We start from the raw sequence: 12322 nt of genomic DNA on the forward strand, positions 1-12322 counted from the left end.
GTCTGTAGTACACTGGGATAGCATCTTTAATACTAATGTCTTTAATATATATTTTCAGGTTTGTAATAGTTTGTCAAAATCTTAAGTAAATATCTGCTCTTCATATTTCCAGAGAATATACATTTTAGACCCTTCTAAAGCTATCCTAAGTTTTAAGATATAATTTATGCCTACCGTCTCTCATGTATTTAATTGGTATCCATTTCTTTACTCCTCACATAATTTCTTCTCACATATTCTACCTACCTAATTTCTGAATGCCTTGCCCTTCTTACAAAAACCAATTCATGAAGGAATAAGGGGCAGGAGAAGAACAGTGAATGAAATTTTAAAATACCCTACATATTTATGTCCTTGATCTATCTTAGCTTTCTGTGATTGCTTTCAGAATTTTCTTATGACCAAGTAGTCTTAAAGGAGAGGGATGATGCATTCAATTATTTGTGAATATTTATGGAGAGCTCTGAAATTGGTAAGTGAAAAATGAAAACACTGATTAATATTTGTTTTTCTAGTTTGGACCATTTTCGGAAAAATGTGATATTACTACAGCCCCTGGACCACCAGATCAGTGCAAGCCCCCTCAAGTGATGTGCAGATCTGCAACTTGTGCACAAGTGAATTGGGAGGTATTATAACTTCCTTGACTTACATTTACTTTAACTGATTAGAATAGTTTATATAAAAGAATAAAAATACTATTCATTTCATCTCCATAAATTATACAAAGAGTAAGTCCTAGTTAAATCCACTTGGTAGAAAGTGAATTCTTTTTTCTCTTTGAAGCATTTAAATAAGGTGTATTTACAAGTATTTAGATTCTTGTTCATGATGTGCTTTGTATTTTTTCAAAGGCTCTGTCTCAGTATTGAGATATTCAGCCACTGGTGAGCTTTAATGTTCAGACGTTCATAGGAATTAGTATAATACTGTTTCTCTTATGTCTCTTATCTTCACTGCATTCCTTGCTTGTAGTAATAATCAATAATAATTAAGTTTCCCTTTTGAAATTTAACAGAAAATGTCCTTTTATTATTTCCAGTTTCTTTTGAAATTTAACAGAAAATGTCCTTTTATTATTTAACATTTTATATTACTTAATAGAATTATTTTGAAGTATATTTACCTTAAAATTCTCTTTCTAAAGTGATTCAGTCATATTTCTACTTTTAATTGAAAACTAAGTTATATTTTTTGACCAATCTTAAATTCAGGTGGCCTTAATAAACAAAAATGTAATATTGAACAGTTTTGATTCTATTAAACATTTTAAAGAAATCCCCCCCAAAAATCCAGTTTTTTATATGCTCAGGTAAAGAACATTTTTGCCCAAAAGCTATTTAATCAATGTCAAGACCTAAGACCTTTATCCTTTTCTTAAAGGTCCCTTTGAGTAATGGAACTGATGTCACTGAATATCGATTGGAGTGGGGAGGAGTTGAAGGAAGTATGCAGATATGTTACTGTGGGCCAGGTCTCAGTTATGAATTAAAAGGACTTTCACCAGCAACTACCTATTATTGTAGAGTCCAGGTAAAGATGATCAAGGCCTTGTCACTTATATATCCAGAGTTTTGTGTTTTATGAGCATTTTCATGGTCATGTCTTTGCTAACTTATGGGCTTTATTAATTTGTAGGCTCTGAGTATTGTGGGTGCAGGCCCTTTCAGTGAAGTAGTAGCCTGTGTGACTCCACCATCAGTCCCTGCTGTTGTGACTTGTCTTCAAGAAATAAGTGACGATGAAATAGAAAATCCCAATTATTCACCTTCTACATGCCTTGCAATAAGTTGGGAAAAGCCTTGTGATCATGGTTCAGAAATCCTTGCCTACAGCATAGACTTTGGAGAAAAACAGCCCTTGACAGTGGGAAAAATTACAAGCTACATTATAGACAATTTGCAACCAGATACAACATACAGGTACACAGTAAAAACTATTTTAATTTTTGCCTAGACCAGAGAGACACTTTAAATAGAATAATCATAAACTAAACTTTTTTTTTTTAATGTGGCACTTAGAATACGAATTCAAGCCTTGAATAGCCTTGGAGCTGGTCCTTTCAGCCATATGATAAAATTGAAAACTAAACCCCTCCCTCCTGATCCACCTCGTCTGGAATGTGTTGCCTTCAGCCACCAGAACCTTAAACTGAAATGGGGAGAAGGAACCCCAAAGACACTGTCAACAGATTCTGTTCAGTACCACCTTCAGATGGAGGATAAGAATGGAAGGTAGGTGTTTTTAATTGCTTCTTTACATAGTTCCATAGGTCTTAAATATATAAAAATTTTTAACAGTAGAATTAAGTTTTCAAAAGGCGTTCTTGTAAGAAATAATTTAAGTATGCTGTTTTGAAACATCAGAAGACATAATGAAGATTTCCTGTTTATAACTGTGAGGGGGATACAAGAGAGAAAAAATTAAGTGAGCTTTTCTTTGGCTCTCATCTCTAACCCATTTACTCTCTTCAAGCTAGTAAAAGAACATAACCTTTGCTACAAAATAAGTTCTTCAATGCTTATTTCCAGCAAGAGGCAATATGTGCAGTAAATGATTGATTGGCTTTTGAGATCCTTGAGGGCAGGAATTACGTTTCACCCTCCTCCACAGCCTCACAGGGCCTGCACACCAAGTGAATACAGTAGCTCACTTCCTCACCACCAGGTCTTAGTTCAGAACCCCCGATACTCAGGTTCTCATCTGTGCTGCCGTCCTTTGCAGGTTCAAACATCCGTGCCACACAGTGCCCACTACATCATACACTTCAATTACAACGTTACTCAAAATAATTGTGATGTAAATTACTCAATTCCAATCACGGGCAGTTGTTTTTGATATTATATCCAAAATAAACAATGCCATATATCTTCCACAGATGTTACTCTTACGATATTTTAAGAATTTGAGTTTTTAGGGTTGTTTGTTTTTTTGTTTTTTACTTTTCACTCTATGTATTAGAAATAATTTGTATATCTGATAGATTCAGAGTACTAGTGATTCTTCCCAAGATTACTTTGCTTTTTGTGTTGGGTTTGTATCTTAGCCAAGTATTCAATAATGGAATATTCAAGGTGCTTGTATACAAGTACTCTCTATCAGAAATACTTATACATATATATCATGTATATATCATATATACACATACACACACACACAATGGAATATTACTATTATAAAAAAGAAAGAAATAATGCCATTTGCAGCAACATGGGTGGACCTAGAGATTACCATCTTAAGTGAAGTAAATCAGAGAAAGACAAATATCATATGATATCACTTATACGTGGAATCTAAAAGAAAAGATACCAATTTTATTTACAAACCAAAAATAGACTCATGGACATAGAGAACAAACTATGGTTACCAAAGGGAAAAGGGTGGGATGCGGGGGATAAATTAGGAGTTTGGGATTAACAGATACACATTACTATATATAAAAGAGATAAAAAACAAGAACCTACTATATAGCACAGGGAACTATATTCAGTTTCTTATAATATATAATGGAAAAGAATCTGAAAAAAAATATGTGTATGTATAACTGAATGGCTTTGCTGTACACCTGAAACCAACACTGTATATCAACTACATTTCTGTATAGCACAGGGAACTATATTAAATATCTTGTAGTAACCTGTAATGAAAAAATATGAAAACAAATATATATGTGAATATGTATGACTTAAACATTATGCAGTACACCAGAAGTTGATAGGACACTGTAAACTGACAATTAAAAAAAAGGAAGAAAAAATAAATTACACTTCAATTAAAAATTTAAAAAAAAATTCTTGCACATTTAAAATAGCATACAGAATTAAACATAACCATATCAACAGTAAACAGTACACAGAGCAAAAGTATTGATCATTTCCTGAAATCTGCGCCTCTATGAGGGTTAGCTTTTATTTTGGCAGAGTTTTACGTACTCTTTGTAGCCTTATCTCTAGAAGGAAGTTGTTTGCCTTTTCACAAGTTTTTGGTATAGCCATTTATCTTTAATATGTGTTATTAGGTGAATTAATTCTTTAAGTTATTGTTATCCTTCTGTCATTTGCATTTGGGGTAGTGCAAGGTTTACTAGAAACAGGTTTAATTGGTGTTTGGTTGAAAGATAATAGAACAAAGATTCTGTTAAATATAGATTATATTATAGTCTGCATTCTGTTATAGTACTTCAAGTACTATATTTATATTAATTAATATTTAGCTAGTATCTAGAGAATTGTAGGGTATGGCTAGTGGCCTTTGGCTGTGGAAAATAAAGAAATTAAAACCTTTCATAATATTATCAGTTTATTATAAAATTTAATTAAGTCAATTTAATATCTTTAGTTACTTTTCTTCCCTTTGATTTTTCACAACTCTTCACTTGCTGTGGGATAGTGTCAGGATGCTACTTCAGCTGTTCCCTGACTACAGGTTTTGTCATTGTTCAGTTTTTTTCAACAGTGGTTTTGCCACTGGTTTTTTTCCTATCATTAAAGGAAAAAAAAAAAATTGGTGAATCAAGAGTTAAGGCTTATCCAGTCACTGCTTCTTGGATATACTGTTACTTCCAGTCATTGAATATTTCTTCATTTTTAACTTAACTACAGTTTTCAAACTGTAAGAATACATGAGTATTCATTATTCATTTCTCAATTTCCAAAAACTTTTTAAACAGCCAATCAAAAATACTGGGGAACAGTCAGCTTATAGATAACATACATGATACTAAATTTTCTATTGAACAGTTCAAGTGGATAATTTATGGGAAATTATATATTATCTCATACTGTTGTGTAAATCTTAAGAAAACCTCACCAAATCAATTGAAATTGTGCCTGGGAAGAGGAATTCTCTTTTTTTATGTGACAAATTATATGCCTCTGACTCTAGTTAGAAATAATTTATAATGAAAATTGTGATGCTTAGAGTAAAAAGTGTACTTTACAAAGACAGTGGTCAGAAGCAAAGCTATACCAGAAGCCTAAAAAGAAAGTTACTATGGTTGGATATGATATTTAGCAATAAATATTTAGGAAACCATGTCAAATTGGGAAATTTACTAATTCTGTGATTTTCATCTTCTGATGAGATGTGACAAACCATTGCTGGTATTAAATTCTAGGAGTAACTTATTACTCCTAAATAATAACCGAACTATAGTTTTTTTTAATATTTTGTTTTATTTTTTAAATTTTTTGTTGTGTTTTCTTTTGTTTAGGGGGATGGTAATTATGTGTATTTATTTATTTAAACAGAAGTACTGGGGATTGAGCCCAGGACCTCGTACATGTTAAGCACACACTCTACCACTGAGCTATACCCTCCCTCCAGAACTATACTTTTTTAGTATTTAAACATTTTTCATAATATAATCAAGGTTTATTTTTCATAAGAGTCATTTCCATTTTAGGTTTGTATCCTTGTACAGAGGTCCGTGTCATACATACAAAGTCCAAAGACTTAATGAGTCGACATCCTATAAATTCTGTATTCAAGCTTGTAATGAAGCAGGGGAGGGTCCTCTCTCCCAAGAATATATTTTCACTACTACAAAATCTGTCCCAGCTGCCTTGAAAGGTAAGGTATACATCCTTAAGTTATTTTCAGTGTATTTTCATCAAGTACTTTATTTGTACTATTATTAAAATTTTATCCTGTATGTGTCCAACATTTAAATTATAAGAAGGAAATTGTATAGACAAGCCTACCTTCTGGGAGTTTCACTTAATAATAATAGCTGTTGTATCTGGCACACTGATAGTCAGACAAGTGCTGTTTTTTTTTTATCACTGATCTTTTAATAATCTAACTTAAGTAGACAGCCTGGTTTTCTAATAGGTTCATTTGCTATTTCCACTATTGTTACTTTAAAAAGATCACAATTCTGGTTGTTTTGAGTTGTTGCTGTTTCATTCATTTGGATTTCAGGGAAAGAACCAGGTCATCTGTTGAGCAAAACATAAATAAATACTTAGCTAACTTGAATTTTTAAATCAAATTTACACATACATTTGTGTATACATATATCTTTAAAATTAATTTCAGCAGGATTCTTATTTTAAAAAGACCCTGGTAGGTATTTCACTTAGTGCATTTAGCCCCAAATAATAAAATTTCTTACCCTTTGAGGACAAATCACAAAGACTGCTAGTACAGTGTCCTGGATCATATACTTTAATGTATCATTTGTTAAGCAGATCCATAATTAGTAAGAGTGTTCTTGAATAGTCTTTCTAATAATGTTGATGCATTTCACTGAGTTATTTTTCTGTTCCTTTATCTGGTTAAGTGTCTCTTAGCCTTAAGATGATTGCTGATTTTAACACCTTTGTACCCCACTGTTGAGTGAAGCAGTAGTATGTGGTAAAGCAGCTAGGGGTATTTTTCAACTCATTCTCTTAGATTTCTTAAATTATAAAATTTCATGTTCAGTTATGCTCTTTGAAGTACCGTAAACAATGTTTTAGAACTACCATTGGCTTTTTAGCTCAGTGAAAATAGTGCTTACCCTAATGTATCTTTTAATCAGTCTGGTCATTGTAGCACTTATAGATAGTAAGGCCTGGCGATTTTAAGAGTGAGACATTGACCATTTCTCTGCAAACTTCAAAAATTCACTGATACTTATTTCAAGTTTATAACTGGGTTTTAAAATCTGTTGATTTTGGCTAAAACAAGTGTCTTGTGCCAAGTTAAAATTCAAGTAAAGCATATTTTATTTATATGTATTCTCTACAGCCCCCAAAATAGAGAAAGTAAATCACATTTGTGAAATTACATGGGAGTGTCTACAGCCAATGAAAGGTGATCCAGTTATTTACAGTCTTCAAGTTATGGTGGGAAAAGATTCAGAATTCAAACAGGTATGTGCCAAGATAACAATTCTATAGATACATATTTTTACCTTTTTCATTTTTATGTATTTTCAATGCAAGATTTGACTACCTTTATGTTCCTAATTCAAAAATATTTGTTCACTGCTTACTGTGTTCCAGAGATTAGTAACTACATAGTATCTCAGGATTCATAATCTTTTGGGTGTGAACTGCACTTAGAGTATTTATTCATTTGACAAGTATTTATTGAACTCTGTGCCAGGCACTCAGAATACAGCACTGAACAAATAGTCCTTGCCTCCATATAGCTTACATTCCAGGAGAAAAAGAGATAAAGCAAATAAACACATCAGTGTATCATGTGTTTGATAGTGATAACCACAATTGATAAAAACCTGGATAAAAGGAATAGGGAGTACTAGGGCAAGGCATAGTTAGTACTGTTTCATACAGAGCAGTCAGGTGACATTTGAACACAGACCCAAAGGAAGTGAATAGAAGAGTGTTTCAAGAAGAAGAAACAGTAGTTGCAAAGGCCCTGAGGCATTTAATGGGCAACAAGAAGGCCAGTATGGCTTCTTGTGACTAGTGGAACAAGGACAGAAGCAGAGAGACCATTGAGGAGGCTTTTACAAGGATAGTAATAGTCATAGTTATAATGCAGTGTTGTAAATATGACAACAGACACAGTTATTATGGACGCCTAGAGGAAGTATCACCTTCCTGGCTGAGAAATTTCAGATAGGTTCCTGGCAGAGGGTGAATAAGCAATGAAGTGTGGAGTGGCAGTGTTCATTGTAACTTTTATACAGAAGCTTTTATGTAACTCAGAAGCTTTATTTCTATAAGCATTTCATCTGCTTCTCTCTTTTGCTGTCAACCTTCTTGAATTTGAGGGCTTTTAAGATGGGTTGTTTTCATTTTAGTATCTTATCTTGTATTTTCTTTAACCACTAGAGAAATCAGTCATTCATCTGTTTTATTTCACTCTTGTGCTGTTATAACTATTAATATTTTTCAATACAGGTATAATATTTTTCTTTCAAGTTTTGCTAGGTATGGAAGCATAATTTCTTAACTGAAATTACAAAAGGCCCCAGAGACATTAAATTTGGCATGTCATTGTTTTTCTTTATTAAGCCATCTGCAAATTGACATGATAATTAGATTTGAATATAATTTACAGATAAGCAGGTTTCCTTCCAAGGAAGAAGCAAAGTTAATATTAAAGAAAATGTAATTATATTACATGTTTAAAGGCAGTAGGGACCCCATATTTGAGTAGTGTATGAATTTTAATAAACATATCACTACATGAAACAGCAGTGTTAATTCTAATTTAGTTTAAAAGCTAAATTAACCCTATCATCACCCTTACTTTACATTGTAAGCATACTGTAAAACTTAAACTGATTTCCTTAGAACTTCATCATATATATGCTCATCTAAATCTCTGAAATGTTGATAAAATTTTACAATTTATTGACAAGTTATATTCCAGAAGTTTGAAGGTCAATTTTTAGGAGTTCAATTTTATTCATGGAATTTAATATTTTACTTAAAATTTACTTCATATTCAACACACATGTATTAAATACTACACATAAAGAATTTGGAGGGGCTACATTATTATTAAGTTACTGTTGTGATTTCAAGAGAGTTGTTTGCCGTTATACAGCAGACAGATGAGTTTCTTAATGAATATTTTTAAATTACCACTTGAAGATACAAGCAGTGATACTCACTAGCTTCCATGTCAAAAATAATTCTAAAACTAGCCAGTTTCGACATAGATTTTCTGCCCAGCCTTCACATATGATTCTTTTTCTAATGTCTTCCTGTCAGATTTACAAAGGTCCTGACTCTTCATTCCGGTATTCAAGCCTTCAGCTGAACTGTGAATATCGTTTCCGTGTGTGTGCCATTCGCCAGTGCCAAGACCCTGTGGGGCATCAGGACCTCGTAGGTCCCTACAGCACAACAGTGCTCTTCATCTCTCAGAGGACGGACCCACCAGCTAGCACCAACAGAGACACTGTGGAAAGCACAAGGACCCAGGGGGCACTTAGTGACGAGCTGTGTGCAGCCGTCATCCTTGTGCTGTTTGCTTTCTTTTCCATTTTGATTGCCTTTATCATTCAGTACTTTGTAATCAAGTGAAAATATATTTTTAATACTGTATTACATTTTATTTTGTCATGTACTAAAATTATTTCTGTATTGCTTTTACAAAAACAGTGACATTTAGCACTGGCATTGAGACTATAGTACATCATTTTTGCCATTTTCAATGCTTATATTGTTAGGTAGAGGCTGGCACCTTATTAGAATGAAAGCCACAGAAATAGCAATTTTTGAATTTTTATTTGGTTGGGGCTCTTTTTTTTTCTTTTTTTTTCTCTTTTTTCCTTTTTTCTTTTTCTTTCTTTTTTTTTTTTCTTTTCTTTTCTGACACCGCTTCTTGTGAAACAAACTTTCTAAGAGGCAACAATATATAATTGATATTTTGACCAGTCAGCATGAGTGTAACAGTGACGACCTGATCTGTTTGTTTTAAAGATTATTACCTAGTGAAAATTTCAGAACGATTAAAATTTACACTAACATGCTACATAAAAATGTTAAAAGTATGATGCTGTGAAAGCAATCTAGTGCTATATTTCTACCTCCTCATTTGTCTTAATTATTTGGTAAGTGGGATTATGATGAATAACTGGAGGGGCTTAGCAAACAAAAACTGGATGAAAGAATATGCATGGAAAAAAGAAGCGTTTTGTTTGATAAATGTGGAGTTCTTCATTACAGGTATATATTCATGAATTCACAGAGAAGTCACTTAAAGAAAGCACAGTTTACTTGGCCTAAAAATATTTTAATGTTTACTCAAAAAATACATCTTCAGGTCTTGAGAATATGGAAAAGAATGGAGGGCTTTTTAGATAGTTAATTTTTTAAAGTAATCATAATCAATTCTGAATTTCAAATCCTATTTAATTTGGTTTTGTGAGCCTTTGAACTATATGTATGGGTATAAGGACATGCACATACATATATGGCTTTATATATATCAAGTGTAGAAATATATATATATAGACACACACACTCTCTCTCTTACTCCATCTATCTGGTATAGGCTAATTTTGAAAAACTCCCATAAGTTTTGCTGCTTCTCCCGTAACTACTGCCATCACCATCAGAATTCATAATCAAACCTAACCTTTTTGTTTGGGGCACCAAATCTGAAGACAAAATTAATTTGCACCAGTAAACTTTGAGCTGCTTTCTTTCTTGAAAAACTAATGTTTAATGTAATGTCTGTTTGGATACCGTTCCAGTTGTTGATTGCATGTGGTTAATGTTGCATTAGAGCACTTTGCAATTGCATAATTCATTAATGTTTTGTGAGCTTGCATTTGTGAGTTATCAGATGATCAGATTGAATTTTGTCAGGTATCACATTGTACATCTGGCATAGATGTCCATGACTGCCAGTAATAATACAGTCTGTAATGAAACTATCTAAAATTTCTTGTTTTATCACATCTGTTATCTGTAAAACACTTGTAACTAGCCTTTTTAATTTATTATTTGAATTTTAGGATAGTGAATCACTAATTTTAGTTGCTGAGGTTAGCATTTTAGTGATTATTAAGCACTTCTGTCAGTCTTTGAAAAAAGGACATATGTTTTGTGCTTTGAAGATCTCTGAAGAATTTCTCTTATATTAGAATGGGCATGTATTGTAATTGTTTTATGTCAGATGATCTGTGCTGTAGAAAAAAACATTAACCTTTGTTCAAAAAAGAAATGGATAAACTTGGCCTTCCCAAGTGGTTAAGAATGATCTGTCACTATAAAATACTGTATGTTTACATTTTATTTAAATTTAATCTCTTATGTATAGGCTGACGACTTTCCCCCAGAACAACAGTGATTGAGATTGTTTTCTAGAAACTTCTTAAAAGTGCCACATTTGGCAGTACAAATGAGTTTGAGTGTAATAGCCCAGAGATTTCTATATAGTTGAATGTCTAAAATGGTAAAATGTGCCACTATGGCAGTTACAGTGGCTTATGTTTTTCATAGTAACTCAAATGAACTCCTATTTTTGATAGTAAATGTCATTTAATAGTGTACTTGCCATTTGAGCCTCACTGCAAAATTAGTGCAGAGGAGAAAACAATTTTTAATGTAATCTTGACTTTACCTCATATACTGTACATTCCAAAAACTCTAAACTTTTTAAAGATTATAGATACACTACCAAACATATCACCTTAAAATTGTATAAGGTTGAACTTCATACAAATGAAAAAATATAATCTCATAAAAATACATAAACTATGTAGCAAAAGTATCTTTAAAATCCATGGAAAATAAAAGTTGTATCATTCTTTTGTGAGATTTGTTTATTGTATTCATATACATTAATTGCTGCCTCTTTTGGAAAATGAAATGTTAAGGTCTCCCCTCTTGCAACTGACTTACAACAACTTTCCCAAAATGTTTTAATCTTCAGTATGAAAGGATCTATATTCAAGAATGTCAAGTTTTATTCTAGTGACCTGACTTTGTGGAATTCATTAGATACCTTGCTGCTTTTATGTATATATAAAGAATAAGGATGAGGTAAACATCCCATTGAAAAGAAACTCTCTGACCTCTCCTCACCTATCCTTCATTCTCCACCTACTTCTTATTATTTTCTTTCTCCCACCTACAGGGGCCCAGAACCTTCCCGGCCCTGCCGTCTTCCCCCAGGTTTGCCCTCCACTGGACAGGTCAACATTCCCTCCTACTTAAACCATGCAAGAAAGTTCTCACCTGTACCTGGACTTTCAGTGTTCCCTCTCACCCCGTTAAAAGTTCTGTTCCATAGACCTCATCCAGGGATACATTGCTTTTTAAAATCCAAGTGGATCTCTCATTGCTACAACTGTAGACACCACATAAAGATCTAAAATGTTATCCCGGGGAAGAGGAGACACTATGGATGTAGGAGCATCACTCCGTGGGAGCAACCAGGTTGGAGTCCAGCCTTGAGAAGAACATGATACTGATTTACAATGGTGCACATCACCTCATTTTTTTTCTATTGGTTGGAAATAGGAAATGTTACATACTGTGCTTGAGCATTCTGTGGGTTGGTTTCCAACACAAGTATCTTCTCACAAGCAGCTTCTCTGAAGAGGATCCCATGTGTATGGTGGCTCAGTTAGGCAAACAGACTGCAAAAGGAAATGGGTCCCCAAAACCTAAAACCAGTCATCCTACAGTCTAATCAATCACCTACCTTCAATATAGGTGATGATAGTGCTTCAGGTTTTTTAACTCTTCTTAAATATTCCATTTTCACATACAGTTTTAGGATAATGCATATGCTCTTCATTCGTTATTTTCTCCCTGATATTCTTGGAAGTTGAGAGAAGAACTAAGATTTTAATAGTTATGATCATCAAACATTCAATGTCTGGAGTGGTGCCTTCAAATGT

At 33.1% G+C, this 12322-nt stretch overlaps 1 protein-coding gene across 5 annotated transcripts in view; it reads left to right on the forward strand.

Moving 5' to 3' along the window:
- The window catches only part of FNDC3A (fibronectin type III domain containing 3A), a 138584-nt gene extending 127357 nt beyond the window's left edge, over positions 1 to 11227 (forward strand). For 4 of the 5 annotated variants that reach the window (XM_010995195.3, XM_064493163.1, XM_031466427.2 and 1 more), the window contains 7 exons: positions 516 to 629; positions 1384 to 1533; positions 1639 to 1922; positions 2022 to 2234; positions 5405 to 5571; positions 6733 to 6857; positions 8676 to 11227. In XM_010995195.3, coding sequence (XP_010993497.1) covers positions 516 to 629; positions 1384 to 1533; positions 1639 to 1922; positions 2022 to 2234; positions 5405 to 5571; positions 6733 to 6857; positions 8676 to 8990 — 1368 coding nt within the window. In that variant the 3' untranslated portion in view covers positions 8991 to 11227. The remainder of the gene's footprint in view (positions 1 to 515; positions 630 to 1383; positions 1534 to 1638; positions 1923 to 2021; positions 2235 to 5404; positions 5572 to 6732; positions 6858 to 8675) is intronic. The other variant, XM_064493162.1, reaches the window with a different exon arrangement.
- The last annotated feature ends 1095 nt before the right edge of the window (positions 11228 to 12322 follow it).

Source organism: Camelus dromedarius, chromosome 13 (genome assembly GCF_036321535.1).
Source record: "Camelus dromedarius isolate mCamDro1 chromosome 13, mCamDro1.pat, whole genome shotgun sequence".
Classification (NCBI taxonomy): Eukaryota; Metazoa; Chordata; class Mammalia; order Artiodactyla; family Camelidae; genus Camelus; species Camelus dromedarius.